The sequence below is a fragment of the Protopterus annectens genome, chromosome 3.part1 (genome assembly GCF_019279795.1).
Source record: "Protopterus annectens isolate FY-2018-M chromosome 3.part1, PAN1.0, whole genome shotgun sequence".
NCBI classification, from domain to species: domain Eukaryota; kingdom Metazoa; phylum Chordata; order Ceratodontiformes; family Protopteridae; genus Protopterus; species Protopterus annectens.
The window spans coordinates 1,352,697,987-1,352,725,380 of NC_056732.1; the positions used below are offsets into that span (position 1 = coordinate 1,352,697,987).

At 42.5% G+C, this 27,394-nt stretch overlaps 1 protein-coding gene across 1 annotated transcript in view; it reads right to left on the reverse strand.

Annotated features, from left to right (window-relative positions):
* Window positions 1-21,429, reverse strand: part of LOC122798454 (zinc finger protein 845-like) — a gene marked incomplete at its 5' end in the record, with an annotated part of 92,520 nt that extends 71,091 nt beyond the window's left edge. Inside the window, 1 exon segment of the mRNA XM_044067385.1 lies at window positions 20,371-21,429. Within this exon segment, the coding sequence (XP_043923320.1) occupies window positions 20,371-21,352 (982 nt within the window).
* Between the last annotated feature and the right edge of the window lie 5,965 nt (window positions 21,430-27,394).

Consider the following 27,394-nt stretch of genomic DNA (forward strand, 5'->3'; position numbering starts at 1 on the left):
AATGGCCTTAGGCTCCTCAGCCATCGCATATTGAAACGCGCCCACACACACAGAGAAAGGGGAGGGAAAAAAAAGTACAGTTTTGTACCTACCATAAATGTAGATGTCCGATAGGTATGCATCTGCAGTCATCACATATGGGTTGTCCTGCCTCGGGCAGCCCTTCGGTCGGCCAGATTCCAAAGTCTGGGTCCGGCGTCGGCTGATGTCGCATTTTCCCCGACGTCAGAGCACCTGGGGTATAAAAGCATCCACCGACGCCATCTTCCTCAGTTTTTCTTGCCCCAGATGCCAGGTGCCCTCTAAGGAAGGCTAAATTTGGAAAGATGCATTTAAAAATCCAAACATGCACAATAACATAAAAACAAATACACCATAATAGATCCCCCCAGCTAGCTATAAGAGGGGTAAGTACCCAAGAAATACCACAGATGGGAAGGAGGGAGGGTCTGACTGCAGATGCATACCTATCGGACATCTACATTTATGGTAGGTACAAAACTGTACTATGTCCTTCAAGGATGCATCTGCAGTCATCACATATGGGTAGAATACCATAGCCAATCTGGGGTGGAGGAACTATGTAAAGGATGGTGTAGCTAAAATGCCCTGCTGGACTGCCGTAGCAAAGCCTGCTCTGGATCTGGAATATAAAGGTAAATTGTAATGCTTGGCAAATGTATGCACGGAGCTCCATGTAGCAGCTTCTAAAATGCCCTTGGTAGCCACCCCTCTTAAGAAGGCTGTGGAGGTGGCTGTGGCTCTCGTGAAATGAGGTCTAATGTTAGCTGGCACAGTTTTTCCATGAAAGGAGTAACAAAAACGAATGCAATTTCCGATCCATTTAGAAATTGTCTGTTTGGAAATTGCTTTTCCTTGTGTACCAGCAGCATATGCTACCAACAGCTGGTCAGTTTTTCTGTAACCTTTAGTTCTGTCCAAGTAGTAGCGCAACTGTCTGTATATGTCCAGAGTGTGCAGAAGTTTCTCCCCTTTGTTTTGTGGATTTGGAAAGAAGGTAGGTAAATGAATAGCTTGATTTAGTGAAACCCTGGATACCACCTTTGGCATAAATGTAGGATTGGTTCTCAGCGAAACTCTGTCCTGATGAAAAATAAGAAAAGGCTGTACTGCCATAAGGGCCTGCAACTCAGATACTCTTCTTGCTGAGGTTATGGCCAGAAGGAAAGCAGTCTTCCAAGACAGGAACTGTAGTTCTGCAGATGCTGCTGGTTCAAAGGGAGGCAGTATTAGCTTTTCCAACACGAAGTTAAGGTCCCAAGTAGGTAGAGGTGGTTTCCTTGGAGGATTGATGTTTTTGATTCCTCTTAGAAACTGTCTTAGGAGAGGATGAGAGAAGACAGGCGGATCAGTATTGTACTCTGCTGAAATTGCTGAAGCATAAATTTTAATGGAAGAGTAAGACAGACCATTGTGGAACATTTCTGCCAAGTATTCCAGGATATGTGCCATGCTCATCACTGTCGCATCTAGGCCCTTTGTGGTGTTCCAAATGTGAAATCTTTTCCATTTTGCCGAATATGCCTTTCTTGTGGAAGGCCGGCGAGCTCCATAATGATATCTTTCACTCTCTGGGATAGCTTGTCCTGAGTAGTCAAGGTATTTTCCAGGCTGTTAGTTGCAAGGTTTTCAGGTTGGGATGCAGAGTTTTGTAATTGTGCTGTGTCAGTAGAAGTGGCCATAGAGGAAGAGGCCATGGTTTTGTACGTGACATGCTCTTTAACAGTGGGTACCAGTGCTGTCTTGGCCAGTCCGGAGCTATCAGAATCACCTTTGGCTGCTCTGTCCTGATCTTCAGTAAAACCTTGGTCATTAATGGGAGAGGTGGAAATGCATACACTGTTAGAGTTCTCCAGCTGAAAGAGAGAGCATCCACTTTCCATGCTTGTGGATGGTATGTCCTTGAGCAGAATTTCTTCAGTTGATGATTGTGGGGGGAGGCAAAAAGATCCAAGTCCGGTCTCCCCCATGATTGTGTTATCTGTAGAAAGATGTCTGGATGCAGCATCCATTCGTGTGCATCCATGATATTTCTGCTTAAGCCGTCCGCCAGTATATTGTCTCTCCCTGGCACAAACTGGGATTGTAGCTGTATTTTGAGTTTTAAGGAAAGTTCCCATAGATTCATTGCCAGCCTGCAAAGAGGATAGGAATGGGTGCCTCCTTGCTTGTTTATGTACCACATAACCGCTGTGTTGTCTGTCCTTATTAACAGATGGCCATGCTGCAGAAAGGGTTTGAAGGCTTCGACTGCATGTATCACTGCCAGCATTTCCTTTTGGTTTATGTGCATGCGTAGCTCTTCTTGTGACCATAGACCTAGAATGCATCTGCCCTCCATGTGAGCTCCCCATCCGTGGTCTGAAGCGTCTGTTGTAATGGTTTGGCTGGCTATTGGTTTGCTGAAAGGCAGACCCCTGTTTGACTGGCTTACTTGAGCCCACCACAGAAATTCCTTTTGAAGGCATGGAATGAGTGGTATCAAAGTTTCCAGGCTGTGACTGTGCTGAGTCCATAAACTCCTTAGGTACCATTGTAGTTTCCTCATATGTAGTCTTGCTTGTGGAATCAAAAGTATGCAAGAAGCCATGTAACCCAGGGCTTGCAGGAGTTTCCTTGCAGTCAACTGGGTTTGTCTTGTCAGATTTTTGAAGTAATCTGGTAGTTGACTTTGTTTTTCTTCTGTTAGGAAGGCCATTTGGGTGGTTGTATCTAGATCTGCACCCAGAAAGGTTATTCTTTGGGATGGAACAAGTCTTGATTTGTGAAAGTTGACTGTATATCCCAAGGCCTGAAGTAGGTGAATGGCATAATTCAAGTGTTTTACCAAAGTTTGTTGGCTGTCCGCTTGTATAAGGCAGTCGTGCAGATATGGGTATATTTGCATCCCCTGAAGTCTGCAGTGTGCAATTACTGATGCCAGGCATTTCGTGAATACTCTGGGCGCAGTAGATAAGCCAAAGGGCAATGCTGAGAATTGATAATGCTCTGACCCTGCAAGAAATCTGAGGTGTCTTCTGCAACTTTGTCTGATAGGGACATGCAGGTATGCCTCCTTGAGGTCTAGAGTTACCAGCCAAGACCCCTTGCCCAGCATGGGAAGGAGCTGCTGTAGAGTCAGCATTTTGAACTTTGGTACAATGAGATAAGTGTTTAGTGCGGACAAGTCGAGAATAGGCCTCCATTGTTTTTCTTTTCTTGGAACAAGGAAAAGTCTGGAATAAAATCCTTGGCTTTGTTCTGAGAGAGGGACTTTTTCTATAGCTTTCATTTGCATTAAGCTGGGAATTTGTTTCAAAGCCTCTGCCCTTTGATTCGGTGGCAGGTCTGGCATGCCCTTTCTTTTTGGTAATGTGTGGAAATGAAACCTGTATCCTTTGTCTATTATTTGTAGTGTCCATTTGTCCCTTGTAATAGCTGTGCCAATTTTCTGAAAATAAAGAAAGCTTCCCGCCCAAAGGTGCTTCCAATTGAGCCCTGGTTGGCGGTGTCAAAGTAAAGTCATTGAGCCTGTCCTTGTGCAGCAGTTGAAGGTCCTTCATTACCTCTCTGGTTGGGAGGCTGCCATTGACGTTCTCTGTAGGAGCCTCTAGCTTGCCCTCTACCTCTGGCACGCCTGTTCTTGCCTCTCTGAAACCTCTCTGTGTCTGGAAAGGACCAATTCTTGGAAGGCCAATTCCTGCTGAATCTTGGTGGTTGCACTTGGAGAAAATCTTTGACTGTTTGTACTGATTTTGCTTTTTCTTCAAATTTCTTTAGGACCTCCTGAGCCGTGGAGCCAAATAACTTTTACTTTTCCAGTGGAGCATCCAGTAGCTTTACTTTAACATGATCTGGCAGAGATTGTTCCTTCAGCCAAGCATGCCTACGTATGATCAGGCCAGTCATAGCTGACCTACATGAAGCCTCCAATGCATCATAACCACATTGCAAGAAATGGTTGCTAACCTGTTGAGAGTTATGTACCAAATCCTGAAGTGACTTGCGGTCTAGGGGGTCAGGTGAAGACAGCTTTTTATGCAATTCATCTAACAAATACTCTTGGTACTGTATCATATGAAATTGACAATTTAGTGCTCTCATAGAAAGAGTAGCCGAAGTATACACTTTTTTGCCCCATCTCTCTAAAGCTCTGGACTCCCTTTCAGAGGGAAGAGGATTTTTAGCAGTGGCAGCTGCAACCCCTTTAGGGCCCTGGGAAATAGTTTCTGGATCTGCAGAGTGGGCCTTGTAAAGGTAAAGATGTGAGTCCGGGACCCTGTAGTACCTATCGGGTTTGGCAGCAGCCGGAGGAAGGGAATCAGGGGTTGTGCTGGAGTCAGAGTACACATCATCAATTACATTTAAAACATGAGGAATAGCTAAAGGCCTATGCTGAGGCAAATGTAAAAAGGTCCTTAATCTTTTCCTGGAATCAGAGAATTCCTGGCCCTGCCATTGGAAATGCTCTCTCATGGTGTGTAGTGTCTCCCCAAAGGAAAACTCTTCAGGAGGGGAGGCCGAGGGAATAGATTCCTCTGCATCAGAATCCTCAGAGGGCGAAAAGCCTCCTCCTGGTGGTCCGAGAGAGCAGAGCCATCAGAGGCCTCATCTGAGGAGTGGGGATCAGAGGGCTCAACCCTGGGCCTTTTGTCTGGAGGAGGTTGAGAGCCCCTGTCCGGATGAGGTTGAGAGCCCTTAATTAAGGAGATAAAATCCTCTGCTAAGCTTAGAATCTGAGAACCAGTAGAGGGTCCCTGAGAGATAACCTTGGGAGGCAAAGCTTTTGAAAGTTTAGCAGCTTTAGCCCTGGAGAATGCCTTAATGGACATGGATGCAGGAGGCCTGGCTGCACCACGTGCTGGTGTAGATTTGTCTAAAGGAATGGTGTCGGAAAGTTCCAGGACACTAGTTTCTGTTGGCAATTCAATAACCGACTCGGCCGGGGCCTCCGGGACCGAGGTGGTCGGTTGAGCGGTTTCAGTAATTGGAAGTACCAAGGACTCGGTTTCAGCCAAGACCGAGACACTCGCGGTAGGCCTGGCCATGGTTTCAGCCAAAACCGCGGTCCGCGTGTGTCGGTCCTTGTCCTTTCGTTTCTTGACTAAATGAGAAGTCGGAGTCTCCAACGGCATCTTATACGAAAAACTAGCCCCAAAAAATTCCTCTGCAAACTCCGCCTGACGTCTAAGAGTGCGTCGGTTGAAGGAAGCACAGGCTGAACAGGCCGAGACGTCGTGGTCTGGGCCTAGGCAAGGGAGGCAGTAAGAGTGGAAATCCTTATGAGGTATTTGTTTCCCACAAGTCAAACAATTATTAACTTTATCTGACATCGGCTGAGGCAAGAAAGAGTCCCCAACGGGGTACTTAGCTTTTTTGAAGTCTTCGGTAGCTGAATTACAGGAGCTGGCCGACCGGCACTTGTGAACTGCTTCTGCTTCGGGCACCACGCGGCAAGAAAGACTGAGGAAGATGGCGTCGGCGGATGCTTTTATACCCCAGGTGCTCTGACGTCGGGGAAAATGCGACATCAGCCAACGCCAGACCCAGACTTTGGAATCCGGCCGACCAAAGGGCTGCCCGAGGCAGGACAACCCATATGTGATGACTGCAGATGCATCCTTGAAGGACATCTAAATTTACACACTAAGTACCACAAAAAAACACCGAAAAATACAGAGACAGAAAACTAAGGGCCTACTACACTCACACACACCGAAAAAACACTAAAACTTTGAAGAAAATATTTTTAAATAATTTTAAATACTCTCACCAATGCCAAGAGCTCGTCACTTAAGCTGTCAGATGCCGCGGCAAATGAGATCTGGGAGGTAGCAGGGCATTATGGGTAAGGGGGAGGAGCTGAGAGCTCAGATCTTTTAGCTTGGAAAGCTGCCGGCTCGGATCCGAGGTCGGATCCGATACCCACAGGTTGCTGATCAAATGACGTTAACTACTTCAGATAAAGTATTATACCATATGGCAGAAACACAGCCCCTACTGATTACCATATCAATGGCAACCCTCTAAACACACAACCTGAGACATGGGTATTCTGGTTGAAAATTATTTCACATTCAACCATCATGTAGCGGCAGTGGTCAGAAAAGCCTTTTATTTGGTTCATCTCATAAGTAAAGGTATTGCATCCAGAAAAAAAATGAAGTTATTACCTCTCTATACTCATCCCTCATTAGGCTAATAACTTGAGTATAACGCCCAGTTTGGTATGTACCTCTCCAGACATCTGCACCAACTGGAAAGGCCACAGAAACACCTCATATAGAGAATCCATGGCCTCCAACACCTGTCCTATATGGACAGGCTCAAATCACTATCACTCTACTCGGTATCATACAGATTGCTCAGAGGTGATCTGTGTCTCACCTACAAGGCAGTCTCGGACCCTGCCTTACTAGAGATGCTACATATCCTAAGTTTAATTCCTCATGCATTATCTGCTTGAAAGGCCTAAATATAATGTACGACATCAACAAAATCTGCTGGAGAGACAGGTTAGTCTCCCAGAGGCTGCCCCATCTCTGGAATAGACTTCCCATACACATCAAACAGAATACCTCGCTGACCCTCCAAGTGCAACCTTGATGAGTGGATGGGAAACCACAAATCTGTCCCAGGGGTTCCACCTGTGTCCCTCACTGAAGGGCGACAAGTGCTCACTGAGGTTTCTTTTTGGAATGAACTCTTGGCTAGGCTTGTAAGGGCCCAGGGCCATTAGCCTAGTAACTTCTTATGATCCTAATGTTACTTGGTCACTTGAACGGACATGAATTTGACAGGGAGCACTGGTTATAGCATCCAAGTGCTCTGTGTTGTACTGATGGGAGGGCTACATCCTGGCAACTACATGCTTAAACAGTACTTGATACTATCCTTGCCACAAGAAACACATCTTCAGTTATACTGGTGTTTCACAGAAAGGAGTCTCGACAATAAATACATGCGACTTAAAGTAATTGAGACTATCTATGTCTGTTTTTTATTTTTTGTGTGAACACCTCACTGCCAATTTTGAACTGGATCAGAGATCACACTTAGCTCTCTAAACAACAGTAATTATAAGACTCCATATAAGCTGGTATTTAGGATGCAGACAATAATATTCCCTAGGATTCATAGGCTTAGTGAGATGCAGAAGCCTTAGGCCAGAAAGTTTCCACACGGTGATAAGCCTTTCAAGTTCAACAACTGCTCTACCTCCGAGGTTTTCCCCTTGCTGGGTTCCTCAGTGTGGAGAGTGGTCTTACAGGCAAAGTAGCATGCTAATGCTGCAGTCCAGTACAGTGGCTATTGCTAATTAGCCATGTGCTCCACCTCAGAAGCTTTTCTCTAGGAGATTCCAAAGTCTGGGTCTGGCCTCGGCTGATGTCGCACTTTCCCCGACGTCAGAGTGTCTGGGGTATAAAAGCATCAGCCGACGTCATGTTCCTCAGTTTTTCTTGCCCCAGATGCCAGGTGCCCTCTAGGAAGGCTAAATTTGGAGAAATGCAATAAAATTCCAAACATATGCAAATATATATATATATATATATATATATATATATATATATACACACATGTATATACAAACAAATACACCATAATAGATTCCCCCAGCTAGCTAATAGAGGGGTAAGCACCCTAGGAATACCACAGAGGGGAAGGAGGGTAAACCTGACTGCAGATGCATACCTATCGGACATCTACATTTATGGTAGGTACAAAACTGTACTATGTCCTTCAAGGATGCATCTGCAGTCATCACATATGGGTAGAATACCATAGCCAATCTGGGGGTGGAGGTACTAAGTAAAGGATGGTGTAGTTAAGATACCCTGCAGGACTGCCGTAGAAAAACCTGCTCTGGATCTGGAGTATAAAGGTAAATTGTAATGCTTGGCAAATGTATGCATGGAGCTCCATGTAGCAGCTTCTAAAATGTCCTTGGTAGCCACCCCTCTTAGGAAGGCTGTGGTGGTGGCTGTGGCTCTCATGGAATGAGGTCTAATGTTAGCTGGCACAGTTTTTCCATGAAAGGAGTAACAAAAACGAATGCAATTTCCTATCCATTTTGAAATTGTCTGTTTGGAAATTGCTTTTCCTTGTGCCCCAGCAGCATATGCTACAAACAACTGGTCAGTCTTTCTGTAACTTTTAGTTCTGTCCAAGTAGTAGCACAATTGTCTGTGTATGTCCAGGGTATGCAGAAGTCTCTCCCCTTTATTTTGTGGTTGTGGGAAGAATGTAGGCAAGTGAATAGCTTGGTTCAAAGATACCCTGCATACCACCTTTGGCATAAAAGTAGGATTGGTCCTTAAAGAAACTCTGTCCTGATGAAAGATAAAAAATGGCTGCACTGCCATTAAAGCTTGTAACTCAGATACTCTTCTTGCTGAGGTTATGGCCAGAAGGAAGGCAGTTTTCCAAGACAAAAACTGTAGATCTGCCGATGCTGCTGGTTCAAAGGGAGGAAGTGTTAGTTTCTCCAACACGAAGTTAAGGTCCCAAGTAGGTAGAGGTGGTTTCCTTGGAGGATTGATGTTTTTGATTCCTCTTAGAAACTGTCTTAGGAGAGGATGAGAGAAGACAGGTGGATTAACATTGTATTCTGCTGAGATTGCTGAAGCATGTATCTTAATGGAAGAGTAAGACAGGCCATTGTGGAACAATTCTGCCAAATATTCCAGTATATGTGCCATGTTCATCACTGTCACATCTAGGCCCTTTGTTGTGTTCCAGGTGTGAAATCTTTTCCATTTTGCTGAATATGCTTTCCTTGTGGAAGGCCGGCGAGCTTCCATAATAAAATCCTTCACTCTCTGGGATAGGTTATCCTGAGGAGGAGTCATGGTATTCTCCAGGCAGTTAGCTGCAAGGTTTTCAGGTTGGAGTGCAGAGTCCTGAAATTGTGCTGCGTCAGTAGGAGTGGCCATAGGGGGAAGAGGCCATGGTTTCGTCTGTGACATGCTCTTTAACAGTGGGTACCAGTGCTGTCTTGGCCAGTTTGGAGCTATCAGAATCACTCTGGGCTGCTCTGTCCTGATCTTCAGTAGGACCTTGGTCATTAATGGGAGAGGTGGGAAAGCATACACTGTTAGAGCTTTCCAGCTGAAAGAGAGAGCGTCCACTTTCCATGCTTGTGGGTGGTATTGTCCTTGAGCAGAATTTCCTCAGTTGATGAATGTGGGGGGAAGCGAACAGATCTATTTCCGGCCTTCCCCATGATTGTGTGATGAGTTTGAAGATGTCTGGGTGCAGCATCCATTTGTGTGCATCCATGGTAGTTCTGCTTAAGCTGTCTGCCAGTATATTGTCTTTGCCTGGCACGAACTGGGACTGTAGCTGTATGTTGAGTTTCAAGGCAAGTTCCCATAGGTTCATTGTCAGTCTGCAAAGAGGGTAGGAATGGGTGCCTCCTTGCTTGTTTATGTACCACATAACTGTGGTGTTGTCTGTTCTTATGAGCAGGTGGCCTTGCTGAAGGAAAGGTTTGAAGGCCTCGATTGCGTGTATCACTGCCAGCATTTCCTTTTGGTTTATGTGCATGCAGCTCTTTGTGACCATAGCCCTTGGATACATCTGCCCTCCATGTGTGCTCCCCAACCTTGGTCTGAAGCGTCTGTGGTGATGGTTTGGTTGGCTCTTGGCCTGCTGAAGGGCAACCCGCTGTTCGACTGGCAGGCTTGAGCCCACCACAAAAATTCCTTTTGAAGGCATGGAATGAGTGGTATCAAAGTTTCTAAGCTGTGACTGTGCTGAGTCCATAAACTTCTTAGGTACCATTGTAATTTTCTCATATGCAGTCTTGCTTGCGGAATCAGAAGAATGCAAGATGCCATGCAACCCAGGGCCTGCAGGATTTTCCTTGCAGTCAGCTGAGTTTGTCTTGTCAGATTCTTGAAGTAATCCGGTAGTTGTTTTTGTTTTTCTTCTGTGAGAAAGGCCATTTGGGTGGTTGTGTCCAGATCCGCACCCAGAAAGGTTATTCTTTGGGATGGAACCAGTCTTGATTTGTGGATATTGACTGTATATCCCAAGGCCTGTAGCAGGTGGATGGCATAGTCCAAGTCTTTTAACAAAGTTTGCTTGCTGTCCGCTTGTATAAGGCAGTTGTCCAGATATGGGTAGATTTGAATCCCCTGAAGTCTGCAGTGTGCAATTACTGATGCCAGGCATTTCGTGAATACTCTGGGCGCAGTAGATAAGCCAAAGGGTAATGCTGAGAATTGATAATGCTCTGATCCTGCAAGAAATCTGAGGTGTCTTCTGCAGCTTTGTCGAATAGGGACATGCAGGTATGCCTCCTTGAGGTCTAGAGTCACCAGCCAAGACCCGTTGCCCAGCATGGGAAGGAGTTGCTGTAGAGTCAGCATTTTGAATTTTGGCACAATGAGGTAAGTATTCAGTGCGGACAAGTCGAGAATAGGCCTCCATTGATTTTCTTTTCTTGGAACAAGGAATAATCTGGAGTAAAATCCTTGGCCTTGTTCTGAAAGAGGTACCTTTTCTATGGCTTTCATTTGCATTAAGTTGGTAATTTGCTTCAAAGCCTCTGCCCTCTGATTTGGTGGCAGGTCTGGCATGCCTTTTCTTTTTGGCAATGTGTGGAAATGGAACCTGTATCCTTTGTCTATTATTTGCAGTGTCCATGTGTCCCTTGTAATGCCGTGCCAATTTTTTGAGAATAAAGAAAGCTTTCTGCCCAAAGGTGCTTCTAATTGAGCCCTGGTCGGCGGAGTCAAAATAAAGTCATTGAGTCTGTCCTGGTGTAGCAGTTGTAGTTCCTGCACTACCTCTCTGGTTGGGAGGCTGCCACTGACGGCCTCTGTAGGAGCCTCTAGCTTGCCCTCTACCTCTGGCACGCCTATTCCTGCCTCTCTGAGATCTGTCTGACTCCGGAAAGGACCAATTCTTTGTAGGCCAACTTCTGCTGAATCTCGGTGGTTGGACTTGCAGAAAGTCTTTGACTGTTTGCACAGATTTTGCCTTTTCTTCAAATTTCTTTAAAACCTCTTGAGCCGTGGAACCAAATAATTTTTGCTTTTCCATAGGAGCATCCAAAAGCTTAGCCTTAACATGGTCTGGCAGAGATTGTTCCTTCAGCCAGGCATGCCTACGTATAACTGCACCTGTCATAGCTGACCTACATGAAGCTTCCAATGCATCATAACCACACTGCAAGAAATGGTTACTAACCTGCTGGGAGTTATGTACCAGATCCTGAAGGGATTTGTGATCAAGGGGTTCAGAAGAGGACAGTTTCTTATGCAATTCATCTAACAAATACTCTTGGTACTGTATCATATGAAATTGACAATTCAATGCCCTCATGGAAAGAGTTGCAGAAGTATACACTTTCTTACCCCATCTCTCTAAAGCTGTGGACTCCCTTTCAGAGGGTAGAGGGTTTTTAGCAGTGGCAGCTGCAACCCCTTTTGGGCCTTGGGAAATAGTTTCTGGATCAGCAGAGTGGGCCTTGTACAGGTGTAGATGTGAGTCCGGGACCCTGTAGTACCTATCAGGTTTGGCAGGAGCCGGAGGGAGAGAGTCAGGGGCTGTACTAGCATCAGAGTACACATCATCAATCACATTCAAAACAGGAGGTATAGCTAAAGGCCTATGCTGAGTTAAATGTAAAAAGGTCCTTAATCTCTTTCTAGAATCAGAAAATTCCGGACCCTGCCATTGAAAATGTTCTCTCATAGAGTGTAATGTCTCTCCAAAGGAAAACTCTACAAGAGGGGAGGCCGAGGGAATAGATTCTTCAGCATCAGAATCCTCGTAGGCCGAATAAGCCTCCTCCTGGTGGTCTGACAGAGCAGAGCCATCAGTGGACTCATCTGAGGATTGGGGGTCAGAGGGCTCAACCCTGGGCCTTTTGTCTGGAGGTGGTTGAGAGCCCCTGTCCGGATGAGGTTGGGAACCCCTAATTAATGAGATCAGATCCTCTGCTAGGCTAAGAATCTGAGAGCCAGTAGAAGGCCTCTGAGAGGAAACCTTGGGAGGCAAAGCTTTAGAAAGTTTAGCGGCTTTAGCCCTGAAGAAAGCCTTAATGGACATGGAAGCAGGGGGCCTGGCTGCACCACATGCAGGAGTAGACTTGTCTAAAGGAATGGTGTCGGAAGGTTCCTGGACACCGGTTTCAGTAGGTAATTCAATAACCGACTCGGCTGGGGCATCCGGGGCCGAGATAGTCGGTTGTGCGGTTTCGGTAATAGGAAGAACCAAGGACTCGGTTTCAGCCGAGACCGAGACACTCGCGGTAGGCCTGACCGTGGTTTCAGCCGAAACCGCGGTCCGCGTGCGTCGGTCCTTGTCCTTCCGTTTTTTAACTAAATGCGAAGTCGGAGTCTCCGACGGCATCTTATAAGCAAAACTAGCCCCAAAATTCCTCTGCAAACTCCGACTGACGCCTAAGAGTTCGTCGGTTGAAGGAAGCACAGGCTGAACAGGCCGAGACGCCGTGGTCTGGGCCTAGGCAGGGAGGCAGTAAGAGTGGAAATCCTTATGAGGTATTTGTTTCCCACAAGTTAAACAATTATTAACTTTATCTGACATCGACTGAGGCAAGAAAGTGTCCCCAACGGGGTACTTAGCTTTCAAGTCTTCGGTAGCTGAATCACAGGAGCTGGCCGACCGGCACTTGCGAACTGCTTCTGCTTCGGGCACCATGCGGCAAGAAAGACTGAGGAAGATGGCGTCGGCTGATGCTTTTATACCCCAGACGCTCTGACGTCGGGGAAAGTGCGACATCAGCCGAGGCCAGACCCAGACTTTGGAATCTGGCCGACCGAAGGGCTGCCTGAGGCAGGGCAACCCATATGTGATGACTGCAGATGCATCCTTGAAGGACATCAGCAATGTGTGAGGTAGAGGGGCAGATGAACATGTGCCTCAGATGACCCAATACCTTTACGCACTGGCAGTAGTGTCACTAAGGCTTCATGCACCAAGGGAATCTCCTTAACAGTTAAGCACGTTTTAATTTATCTTCTTTAACTTACGTAACTATTTTCAGAGACCATGTCCTTGAAGCACTGTTAGTCGAAGGACTACTTGGGTTTGAGAAGAGGGACACTTCAGCAAGGGGGACCCAGCCATATGTGATCTAAGAAAGTCCTGCGTTTTTTAGTCCCCTCCCCCAGTCTCTTTTTACTGAATGTTTTACAAAAAAAATGCAGCTCAAAGCATTGTGATTCACATCAAGGCAAAATAAACACTGCAGGTAATAATCTTCAAGGGGAATCCATTTTCCACAGGCACATTTATTACTGACATTCTCTCAGGATGTCATGGTACACATATATGACGAAAGAATATATAGTCACTACTAGAAAAAAGGAAAAAGCCAAAAGAGGTACTTTCCCAAATCAAATGGAAGTGCATCAACTACATACCTCTTACAGCAAGAAATCTGGACAAAATCATACATAATGGGGGGAACAAAGGCCCAAAAATAGGGACACATATTAAATATTGCTGTTATAAACTTAGAAAGTTGATAGAAAAACAGGTTTTACATGAGCAAAATGAAGGGTATGAAGTCAGAAACTCAAATGTCTGTCATTATTTTCTGTCTTCAGCTCTCAATAACTTACCAAGGGTTTGTCAGAAAACCACAATTTTATAAGAAACAGACCAAAAATATGAGGCAAAAATCTGGATAGTCTGCGAAAATTTGTACAGTTGAGACGTACGGCCAACTATCACATTCTGAGATCATTCTAACCTTTTTGGCCCCTATCTATCCAAGGCTTAATCAAGTAAATGTTTTGCCATTTTATCATATAACTACTTCAGATGCTTGAAAACATCACTTTTAACGACATGCAAGAATTGGTTTTAAATTCTTATAATATAGAAAATTTATAATAGTGTATGTCTGCTGTAATCCAAATCTAATGGAAGTATTTTGGTCTTTTTTTCCACAGACATTTGGGACTCTACAATGCAAGTCTCCAGATGTCAACGGGGAACCAATTTAATCTGTGACAAGCCTGATACAATGTAATTTCACCCGTATTTGTAGGTCTTGCTCTTGATGCTACATGATTATGTGATGCAACATCACAACAAAAAGCCTTTAATGTTACTATACTATTCCTCCTCTGAATCTCACCATCACCAGCATCACTTGTCATTTACCATAAGACCTGACAATATGGTCCATGGCCTACATGAAATAACACCAGAAGGACTTTTCAAACTTCTAATTGACCTACTTCTGAAAGCATGAAGATATGACTCCTTTTGTCACTAACTTGGCTTTACTGATATGAATGGATGGCTTACTCTTGTCAAAAGCCTGTATAAAAGTCATAACACTATGCTGTCTTTATAATGTGTAATGATAACATCTTGACCATCATGTGGGTCAGGTGATGAAGGAAGTGACTCACTGTGTGTGTCAAAATTGAGGGAGTCAGCACATTTCTCCTCCGTACCATGGGCTGCTGTGATTTTATCAGAATTAATGTTTCAGGTTTAAGAAAACTTTGGAAGGAAAAGTAAAAATAATGTAATCTTTCAGCCTACAAAGAGCCCTCCAAAGTAACAAGCCTGCCACTAAGGATCAACTCCTTTGATGGCAAACAAGTCGAAGAAACTATCTGCAAATAAAATGTACAAAACTTACTTTTTCTTTACAAAACATTTCAATTCCTTTCAAACACAAATGGTCTCCTTCCTACGCCCAAGAATGACCACTGTCAGGTTACCTCTACTTGGCCTGTAAACGTGACAAAATGTTTGCAAATAAAATTTGAATCACTAAAAGATGTTTTACAGCTTTCAAAAGCACACACTCAGAATAACATCTGACAGAGTACACCCTTCTCTGAATGTGAACAAGTAACATAAATAGACAACAAAATGCTCAGTACTTATTTAATTCTGTGAAGTATTCCAGAATTCATATATAAGCTGTCCCTTTATAATGATATGTGACATCCCTTCCTTTGGCACTGAACTAGTGAAAGACAGAGTCTGAATATAAAATATGGAAGGCTTACTTTTTTCAGGGAAGTAGTTCAGCTCACATAAAGACCGACATCAGCATCAACTCCACTTTTTTCCCATTTTGTACACCGGGTTGAGGTGTCACATTAATAATGACCATCACCTACAGCCAGTGTTCACACCACCGGATGGCTAGCCCTGCTACAGTTACTCACACACACACAAACACTACATGAACCCCTAATGCCCTAATGCCAATTTCGTGTGTCCAATCTACCTACTGCATTATCACTCCCCATAATAATGCTAAGTGCATTTCCTTTTCTTACTTATTTTTCTGGTGACTGCAAATGTATGTTTTTCTGATAAATCACTGAGGACAGAAATCACTAAATAATTACAGCCATTTTGAGTTTCAGGCTTCATGTTCTTCAGTAAACACATGCCAACACAAAACCTATTATTCTGGCAATTTTCTAAGTTTAAAAGGAAATACTTAATCTGTCCTTGATTTTGCAACTTTGTCTAGATTTTTTTGAGCTTAGAGGCCGATAGGTATTGTCATGTCAGAAAATGGTTCAAGATAGACAAGTTTACTTACCAGTTAATAAATAAAAATATCTTCTATGATACAGATTCCATATTTTGGTAATAACAGTTGTGTATTCCTGACTGTTTTTGTCCTCAGGGTGAAGCTCGTACCGTGTGGACAACCATCTACACCGTGTTCCAGGATAACGCCAAAAAGAAAATAGTATTGACAGTCCTTATGAGGGCTCTGTTTGCCACAACCTATGCAAAAGTTAATTTTAACACCAATTTTCACATCTTAATCACTATCAGATATTAGTCTACTAAAAGCGAACAAACACAAGGTAGAAAAATAGGTAGGTAGGTATATAGGTAGGTACTAGGCTATCGGCCCAAGGGCCTAAGTAAGCCAAGCCAACAAGGTTTCCTGGCTTATGCCACCCAAGAAAGTTAATTTCCTGTGCCAAGTGATCCCCAGGGTGTATTTCCCATTTCCCATCCACTCATCAAGATTTTTCTTGACGAGTGCTAATGAGGAACATTGCTTGGCATAGATGGGTAGCTTGTTACAGAGTATAGGAAGTCTTTGGGACAGGAATCTATCCCTCCAGCATGTCCTGTTTATTGTGATGACAAGGTTTAGGTCCCTAGAGCGTGTAGCTCGGAGGGATTGGGATTTCTTAAGGAGTAGCATGTAAAACAGCTCTGGGTTTAACATAGCTTTATATGTTAGGCAGAGATCTCCTCGGAGTAGGCAATATGCTGCAGAGTAAAGCTGGAGTTTTTTGAGACGGTCAGTGTAGGGCATCTGTTTGAGGCCAGTAATCCTCTTTGTGAGGTACTTCTGTGGCCTTTCCAGCTGCTGCAGATGTCTCGTGAGGTACATTACAAAAGGGGCATTGTACTCTATAATGCGTCTAATGAGTGCCGAGTAGAGGGGAACAATGACCTCTTTTCCTGGATGAGAACCCTTTTGTGATGAGGTGTGCCACATAGAAGGATTTCCTGACTACTGTGGCGATGTGATTATCAAAGGAGAGACTACTGTCCACCTGGGTCCCAAGTTCTCTTATCACACATTGGGCGTTAAGTAAACTGCCATTTATGTGATAGTTCATGGGTACAGAGTTTTTACCAAAGGGGATGACAATGCACTTTTTGGCACTGAGTTTGAGGCCATGCCTCTGACACCAGGCATCTGTCTCAGTGAGGCCCTTCTGTAGGATGTCATCATCATTTGGGGACTCGACTATGGCTCCTAGTTTGCAGTCATCTGCGAACTTCATTAGCCAGAGGCCTTCTGTGTTAGCCTGTACGTCAGAGAAGTAGATATCAAACAGGAGAGGTCCCAGGACTGAACCCTGTGGTACTCCACTTGTCACTGGCTTGAAGTCAGATTTGGAGCGAGTTGGCAACCCATATTGTGACGTAGGGATTTATACCTAGTTTAGTGAGTTTAGCTATAACTCCAGAATGGGGGATGGTGTCGAAAGCATTGGCGAGGTCAAGATAGCTACCTTTGTCTACGGCTTTGGTGACTGCCTCAAAGTCGTCGATCAGGTTCAGAAGGCATGATCTGCCTTTCACAAACCCGATCTGGGTGGGGTCCAGAGTTTGGAGGTTACCAATGTCTTTATGAGTTCCACGATGAAATGTTCCATTGCCTTGTAGACCAGGCTCATCAGGCTAATAGGGCGTTAGTTCCCAGGATCAGTGGTGGCTCCCCCTTTGTGGAGTGGGATAACTGTTGCTGTGTGCCATTCAGTGGGCACAAAGCCCTCTATGGGGTGCATATTCTTCTGGCAACAGATCAAACTGCAACAATGGCAATATTCTTGACTAGCATGCAACCACAGTGGACATAGTAGCAAGAAAGGTACAAAGATTATCAGATGATGCCCTTTTTGTACTATCTATGTCCTATATGTCCTGACATCAAAGCGGAAGGGAGTCACCCAAAGCCACTGGTGGAAATTACAGCTCTGGAAGTCAAGCTGAGTGTCAGGTAACTAGCAATCAGGATATCCCTTTGATGAGTGGTACAACAGTGTATAGCATTCTTTTACCAACTTATCATATTTACAACTAAAATATGTTATATACCTGGTACCATTAGCAAAAAAAAAAAAAAAAAAAAAACTTTGAAACTCATTTAGAATAAAGTGATTAAAAAAATTAGAAGAGGTAATTAAAGGACATGCCCAGCTTGCCACTTTCCATACTCCTATCAATCTGACTTATTCAGATTTCTGTGTTATAGAGATGTATTTCTTACTGTATAGCAGCTCACTCTTCAAGCAGTTCTCTGACTGTTCACCTGTAACCAGTGCATGGATGACACACCTCGGACTGCAGGGGCCCTCTACTTCACCACCATTAAATTTACTACATACTACCCACCACTGCAGAGAATAGGCATGTCACTAAAATGCTCTTCTATTGACTTAACCAGTATTAAAAGTCCATTTAGCATGAATCACATAACCCCTGAAGATCTATTAACAGCATCTAACTCTGTCCTCACTTCTGAGTGGTTTCTGTAGTTATTACTGATCACCATGAGTTCTTTCTCAAATAGTGGTCCATTATTTTGCATAATGTACTGAAAGCAGTAACAAATTATTAAAAAATAACTTCTGCTTATTTTAATGTATCACCCTTCCCCTTTTTCTGCTCTGAACATTTTTCTTTAATGTTCAGTTTATGGTTTTGAATTTTTTTTATTTTATTTATTAACCAGGAAAACCCACTGGAGAAAAGCAGCCCTTTTCAGGGATGACCCAGGAGCACTGTTTAAGTGACTTGCTCAGAGTCAAACAGCAAGCTAGTTGAATTTGAGGTAATAAACCTTTGGACTAGATGAAACAGCTCTTCGCCCTAATCCGCTATGGTAACAGACAGACTTCTCAGGCATACTTCTTCTCAGTATGCCTGAAAATACTCTCCATCATTTAATCATAGGAGGTTAATAGGCTAATGACCCTAAGGCCCTTACAAGACTAGCCAAGTTTTGCCCTTATTTCCACGATCAGCACCTATCACCCCTGTCCAAGAGGGACATAGGCAGAACCCCTGGGGAGAATTTACGGTTACCCATCCAATCATCCAGACTGCGTTTGAAGAGGGCCAATGAGGTGCTCTGCCTGACATGAAGCGGAAGTCTGTTCCAAAGGTGTGGTAACCTCTGGGAGACTAATCTGTCCCTCCAGCAGGTTCGATTAATGTCACATACCAGGTTAAGGTAATTAGAGCAAGTAACCAGCGTACCATTTGACTTACGGATATGCAGCATTTCCAATAAAGCAGGGTCAAAGATGGATTTATATGTAAAGCAGAGATAGCCTCGGAGTAGTCTGTATGAAACAGAATAAAGTGGCAGTGATTTCAGACAATCCTCATAGGACAGATGCTGAAGATCTTGAATTTTTCTTGTGAGGAACCTTTGTGGTCTCTCCAACTGCTGCAGATGCTTGGAAAGGTACACTCAGAAAGGGGCACTATTCTTAGTTATTGGCCTGATGAGGGAAGAGTACAGGGAGGTTATAACTTACTTTTTTTCTGGAGGCCATGCTCTAACGTATGAGATGAGCAATACAGAATGTCCTTCTTACCACTGTGGAGACATGGTGATCAAAGGTAAGGTTGCGGTCAACCTGTGTGCCCAGGTATCTCACTACTGAGTGCGTACTTAGGGTGGTGTTACTGATGTGGTAGTTAAAAGGAATATCAGTCTTACTGATAAACATGATAATGCAATTTTTTACAGGAGTTTAAGGCCACGACTTTGGCACCAGTTATTTGTTTGTGTAAGACCCTCATGTAGGATGTTGACATTGTTTGAAGAGTCTATGACCACTCCCAGTTTGCAATCATCAGCAAACTCTTGTCAGCCACAGACCTTTAGTTTTAGCTTGCACTTCACAGAACTAGACTCCAAAGAGTAAAGTTCCCAGGACTGATCCCTGTGGAACACCACTGGTTACAAGTCTGCTGTGGAAGTGGATTCCCCTATTTTGACTAAACGTGTTCCATCAGTGAGCCAGTTAGTGACCCCATCTAATGGCATACGAGTTGATACCCAGCTGGGTGAGTTTGTCAATTATGCCTGAGTGGGGGATAGTGTTGAAAGCCTGAACTAAGTCTAGGTAGGCTGTATGCACAAACTTCCCCTCATCAATGGGCCTTGGTGACTTGTCTCAAAGAAGTCCACCAGGTTTAACAGGCATGATCTCCCTTTGACAAATCCAAATTGAGTAGGGTCAAGTGTTGGAGGTTACCAATATCTTAATACCAGAGATATAGCTAGCCAGGCGGCAGTATAAACCTTGGCTCAAGATGATGATCACTGTTGATGTGACACCCCATGTGCAAAATGGGAAAAACAGAGTTGTGGATAAATGGATGAATAAAAACACATTTGTTTTTCCACTTTACAGTCACCATTTTTTGCCAAACATTATACACCTTTCTGTTTTTTCTCCAAATTATACTTTTTATGTCACACAATATGAAGGACCACCATTAAACCTTATTTCCTCCCATACTACTTTTGAACACCACAGCAACATTCTGCATTTATTGCTTACGGCTTTCCTTATGTAAATCATCTATGCCACCTGTCTATTCCCCTTGTTTAAATTAAAACTTTTGATCCCCTACACACAAACTACATTTTTCTGCCATCCTTTATGCTTAAAAAATGACAATTTTCATTCTTATATTCACAGCAAGTGGAAGGTGCACACATTGTCAACCACTAGTTTGCTACAGAAGGAATCATGTGTTATTCCTTTTTCACTTATGCAAATTGCTATACATAAAAAGGATGTGTTTGTATGACTTCAGATACAAAATGAGCTAATGCAGATGATGTATTCTCACATTCATAATACGCATGATGTCTCTCTCCTTCCTTGAGGTGAATTTGTTGATGTCTTCTTAGATTGCTTAGCCGACTAAAACTCCTTTCACATTCTGAACATGTATACGGCCTCTCCCCTGTATGAACTCGCTGATGAATAACAAGGTCATGAAACTGAATGAATCTCTTCCCACACTCCTTACACTGAATAGGTTTGTCTCCTGAGTGAACTTTTTGATGCCTTCTTAAATTACTTGGGTTGCTAAATCGTCTCTCACATTCTGTACACTTATAGCGTTTTTCTCCCGTGTGAACTTGTTGGTGAATAATTAGGTCATGCAGCTGGATGAATCGTCTATCACAGTCCTTGCATTTAATGGGTTTGTCACCAGTGTGGATTTGTCGGTGTCTTCTGAGATTACTTGGATTTCCAAAACTCCTCTGGCACTCATTACACTTGTAGCGCTTTTCACCTGTGTGAATTTGTTCATGAATACTTAGCTCATGTAGATGGTAGAATCGTTTTCCACAATCTTTGCACTGATGTGGTCTTTGGCCTGTATGATGAATCCGTTCATGCCTTCGAAGGTTACTAAGTATACTAAATCGTTTTTCACAACCCATACATTTATATGGCCTTTCTCCTGTGTGAATTCTATGGTGTATATTGAGTTTGTATAAATGACTGAAGCTCTTTTCACATTCCTTACATTTGTAAGGTTTTCCTATAGCATGCATTTGTTCATGTCTTTTTAAGTTACTTAGGCTGATAAAACTTATTTCACAATGAGTACATTTGTAGGCCATCTCTCTCTTTTGCATCTGCTTGGGTACTAGCAGACTGTCAGAATATTTAAAAAGCTTTTCATAATCTTCATCACTAAAAGGTCTTTCATTGGTATAATATTCCCACATTTGTAATTGCCTGGATCTAAAATGACTCTCCTGGTGCACAGTCAGATCTTGTAACTGATGGAAATTCATCCCACATTCAATGCACATGTACAGTGGAACACATTCATGGGATTCCTTAAGAGACTCCTCCTGACTAAGATTGCAGTCCTCTGACCTCTGGCAACCTAAAAGAGAGGAAAATCAATGCATCAAACACAGTTAGTAAAAAACACTTATTTAACACACACTGTAAGTTTGAATATTTAAAACTATGCACCAATTTTCTGTGCTATATTGACACATTCCTTAACATCTGCTTACTATTTTTCCAAGAGAACATTTTATTTAAAACTCAGCTTTGAGCATACAAAACAATAAGGCAGAACTACGGCACAACATTTGCTTACTACATTTAGCAGAATGATCACTCATTATGAAGGAAGTACAGAAAATGAAAAAGTTTGGTTTGAATGGACTTCTAGGGATGCCACCACCCAAGTAGCATCTCAGTCACAGATCTGAGATCTCGCTACCAAAATGCTCCTCTCCATTAATACATGTCAAATAAAATAATTTAATTTCACATGGAGATTAAATAAGCCATCAAAATCTATGAAAGGGTATTCCTCAAAGTCTCAGAAAACTCGGTATGCAACCTATACTGTTTTTTTTTGTCCTTCCACTTGGAAGCTCCTATGATCAGAGCAGTACCCCAAGGCTCTCCCTTGCGTGTATCTTGTACTGATACCACCAAACCGATTTAGATGCGTGTCCAAATAGCTTCAAGCTAATCAAACCAGCAGGCCGAGTTCCGAGCTAAACACAGATCTTAAAAGAGATTTTTATTTTTCAAAATGCTGTAAGAGATTCTCCTGTACAGTCAAAAAACGTGTATGTGCATCTATGTGCATTTTGAACAATTAGAAGTATAAAACTGCAGCAAGTGGAATTACTGACTTATTGTAATTCTCAGTGATTTTACTAGAAAATCTAACAAAATTAGGAGGACTGGGCAAAATAAAGGATATACTTAAGAAGGAAAAAAAACATTCAGTATCCAAACTGAAACATGTCAATCATTAAAAAAAAGAAAAAAGGTCTAGAATAATGGAAAAACATGAGAAAACTTTTTAAAGCAAATACAGAGTGACTTCCTTTAACATTTCTCTACACAGAGACTTCAGTCTGACAATGTCTACAGTGAGATGCAAGACTAAAGCACTTGCTGGTTCTTTTAACAAGTGCACTCACCTAGCCTCTGAAAAGATCGCACAATAAAGGAGAATCTCATTTGAAGAAGATCCAAAAGTCACCTTGTCATTTTTTGATTGTGCAGGAGAATCTTTTGCAGCATTTTGAAAAATAAAAATCTCTTAAGATCTATGTTTTGTTCGGAGCTCGACCTGCTGGTTCGATTAAAGTTGATTGGACATGCAACCTATATAGAGCAAAAACAAACTAAAAAGAAACTTCATAGTGTGGAGGGTGTGAAGTTTACTCTCTAAATTATGTTATGCACCTTGTTCACTAATAAAAATTGAACTGTAAAATATGTACCACAAAATAATAAAATAGAAAACCGTAGGTAGTCCATGGTTGAGTTAAAAATGGAATATCCTTTACTGAAACACAAGCAAGTGATGAGCCATTGCATTATGTTTGCACTTGCCTCTAATTTCGAAAAGATGGTCAGAAAGAGTCTATATTATGACGTCAAAAGATAAAAAGAGCTAAACACTAAAAGTCAAAAGCAATGAATGCCGAACACACAGAACAGTGATTTTTTTTCCCCAGGGGAAAAAAATTACTGGGCCGTTTTTGGGACTTTGCCATTTCCTCCACTGTGGTGCGATCTCAGAGTTGGTATATTTAAGTAGGGGGGTGTGGGGTGGCGAAGCCCCTCGCTTTATTTTGTGTTTGGATTATTTTTGCGGAGCAGCAATTTTTTTTCCCCTGGGACACTGACATTTACTTTCGGTTTTTAGTGTTTGCTAAAAGAGCATTTGCTCTTTTTATCGTTCAATGTCATAATACAGACCCTGCCAGAAATCCTTCTTTTAAGTCGGTGGAGTGTTTTCCCAAACACAAAATGCTTGACAGTCACTGCAGCATGCACTGTAAACCACCTGCATTCAGTTAGTCACCTCCTGCATTGGTTTTAATCAGTTTCTTTAAATAAGGGCAGAAAAACATGTCACCCTCCTGTATGTGCTGACAAAGGACACAGTTGGCTCCACACTTCTTGGTGCATGCATTCAATGGTCCGGACCTACCTAATTAAGATTTGATTCAGTGGCAATCTTAGACATAAAGGAAGGGTTAGCATGTAAAGACCCTCTGTCCTTGTAGAAAATTATATAAGGGAGCTTCAAAGACGAGGCCTGTATTGCAGAGAGACTTTTTGCTGATGTCAGTGCTACCATGAGAACAGTTTCCAGGAAAGAAACTTTAAATTGGAAGTCCCTGATGGTTCAAAATTCTTTTGTGTTAGCCCTTGTAACATCACCAGGAGCTCTCATGGTGGACAAGATTCTTTGATAGGAGGTTGAAGGAGAAAAAACCCTTTCAAGAAGGCTTTGCATAATTTAGAGAACCATAAGGAAGCATGTACATGACCTGCATGAACATTTGAAATTGTTGCAAGTTGTAGTTTTATTGTAGAAAAAGTAGCTCCTTAATCAAATAAAAGACTAAGGAAAAGCAAAATTCTGAAAAGGGGTCAATGTTCTCTTTGCTGGCCCACAAAGAAAACCTCTTCCACCTACTTTTGTAAACCTTCTTGGTGGAAGATTTCTGAGAGGCCAGAACAATATTCTTGACTGGGAAGGAGAGTCTGGACTGTGCCATGCAGTCAGTTTGACAGTGTGGAGATTGGGGTGTTGAAATTCTGATGAATGATACAGGAGGTCCTGGCTGGCTCCAGAATCTAAGGAGTATACTTGAGATGAGACCATAGGATGGGGAACCGTACTTTAGAGGCCAGAAGGGGGCAATGAGTATGACTGAACATTTCAACCTTCTTGCCTTCTGGAGAAATGTTGGGATTAGGAAAAGAGGGGGACAAGCATAAAGGAGACGCAGGGGCCAAATGTGGACTAGAGCATCCCTCCAGGACTGCTTCTGAGAAGGTAATCAGAGTGAAGAACTCACTGCACTTGTTGTTCAAGGAAGAGGCATAAAGATCGCAGTGAGGCTGGCCCCAATGGATGAAAATCATATTCGCTACTAATGATTGACGGACTACTCATTAGGAGCCAGAATGGCCCTAATGAGTCTGTCTGCCAACACACTGGTTTTCCCTGGTATGTGTGTTACTACTAGAAAGCAGTCCGAAGAGATCGCCCATTCCCAGACCCTTATGGCCTCCCTGCACAACGGTATGAATGGGTCCCTCCTTGCTTGCTGAAATACCAAATTACTGACATGCTGTCTGTGTGAATAGCAACAGTCCCTAGAGGAAGATTGTCCTGGAAGGCTTGCAGCAATAGAAGGACTGCTCTCATCTCTAGGATGTTTATGTGCAATGTGGTCTCTGTAAAGGACCACATGCCTTGGACCATCTTTCCCATGTAATGCTCCCCTCCACCCTAGCTGGGAAGCATCAGTGGTTGCTGTGGCTGTTGGAGGGGGGAGAGAAGACTGCCTAGCTGCAGGTCTTGGCACTGAAGCCACCCTTTCATGTGGTGCTTACAGATCAGTGTAAGTTTCACTCGCGTGGAGAAGGGATGGTGTAGAATAGACCACTGAATCACAAAGGTCCACTGTAGAACTCTAATGAAGAAATGGACTAAAGGGACTAAGACTGTAGTTGCCATCATGGATCCCAATACTTGTAGGACCAGTCTTCTTGGAGGAGAAGGGTGAGACATGTCCTGTATCTGGTTTTGTAGGGTCATTATCCTCTGTAATGGTAGGTATGCCACTGTCCTTTGAGTGTCCAACTGAGTCCCAATGAACTCTGCTTTGCAATGGGTCTAGTTTTGATTTTTGCTAAATTTATAGAAATCCCTAAGGATCTGGAGATACCTATCAGATAGTCTATGGCTTGTAGCAGTTGCCTGGTTGGAGCAGTCAGGAGCCAGATGTCTAAGTATGGAAACATCTGGAATCCTTGGAGCTGCAGATGAGCTGCCACCACTACCATGCACTTGGTAAACTCCTGGGGGGCTGTGCTGAGTCCAAAGGGCAGTGCTCTAAACTGATAATGACTGGATCCCAGACGGAAGCGCAGAAACTTCCTGGGGTACCTGTGTAGCTTTATGTGGTAAGTGACAGAATGGACTGTACGATAATCATCTGGAACTTGAACTACTTTACAAACCAGAAAAACGACAAAGGCAACGGTATACTCCAAACACTATGCAAATAAAGTAAGCGCTTTCGAAAACTGCCAATGAGTGATCGTCTTCAGACAAACAAAAATTACAAATGCTACAAAAAAATAAAAACTCTCTGTGACATCATCAGCTCATTAAACATTTAAAGGTACATTCAACATATTAACATTTTTTTAAAAAATTCTGCAACAACTTTATAAACATAAATAAACAAATTCACCCCTATTTAAAATCTATCCTGAATTAATATATATGCATGTATATGAAATACATATAAAACCAAGAATATATATATATATATATATATATATATATATATATATATATATAAAAGTATATATTTATATATAATGCATCAAGTCAGTATCATCTCTCAAGAGATTCCTTTCTCAAAACACATTTAATAAAACAGTAATCATTGAGTCCTGGATAAACAAAGGCGTTAAGTCTAAGTTGCCAAAAAAAGTTCCTTCTCTTCAGGTAATAGCTGCCATGGTCCACCCCGAGATTTTCTCTTAACTTGATCAATAATGAAGTATTGAAAGTGATGCCCGGGATTATCAAGCACATGCTTAGCTAAGGCATTGTTGGAATTAGATTTTGTAATAGCATATTGATGTTCATACACTCTTTGCTTAAAGTCTCTCTCTGTTTTGCCTATATAAAATCCTGGGCATACCTGACATTTAGCAACATAGACCACCACGGCAGATTCAAAATTAAACTTTTCCTTAATTTTAAAATTACTATTATTAAGGAAAAACAAATTAGTAACTGTAATGAATTTACAAAAACTACATATTCCACATTTCCACATATCTGCATTCAAGGGTGGACAACATAATTTGTCTAAAATATTCTTTAAGTTCCTACTCCTTCTAAACACTACTGCCATCTTATCAGGTATCATAATGCGGATTATAGGGTCCTCTATCAAGACAAACCAGAACTTCTCCATAATCTCCTTCAAATAATAAACATCCAAAGAAAATGTGGTGATAAATTTTAAAGGAAAGGGATCAATATCGATGCTACTAGTTCCTGAATTCATGGTGTCAATATACTGCTCATCCAGCAATCCTACACAATCATTACTTAGAGCTAACGTAACAGATCCATAAAGAATGGGCTTAAACCAACCATTATATCTTTTGTTAGTAACTTCACCAATAATATCGACTAATGAGGTGGGGTATCCTCTTTTAATGAACATATCCCTTAATAAATCAATTTCAGCAATAAAATCTGTATCTAAGGTAGTCATCCTACCAGCTCTAACCATTTGTCCTTTCACTAAGCCTCTTTTCACATGTAGGGGGTGAGAGCTGCCAAAATGTAAAAATGCATTTGAACATGTGGGTTTACGATAAATCTTTGCTATATATCTATTTACAGTTCTATCCTTTCTTAACATAACATCAAGGTAAGAAATTGCCTCAGTGTCAAATTCAAAAGTAAACCTTAAAAAAAGATGTGGAATTTGACATAAAATTCACTAAGGTTAAAGCTATCTCATAGTTTCCATCCAAAACGATGAAAATATGATCCAAACACCGGGCAGGGGCAGGACATGCAGAGTCCGCGCAGAAGGCACCCCAGGCAACACTTGAACCAGAGAACCTCTTGCTTTGAAATGCCAGACTGAAACAAAGCTGCTTCCAGCAAATATTCATATTTTACTCAAAAAGACGTATTTGAAAACAGCTGGAGCTGTGTAGACATGAAAATAAAAGCAGAAATGTTTAAAACTTTCAGTTAAACTTGAACTAAGTTCAGGATGTCATTGTGTTAACATCCTTGATTACAATAAAAA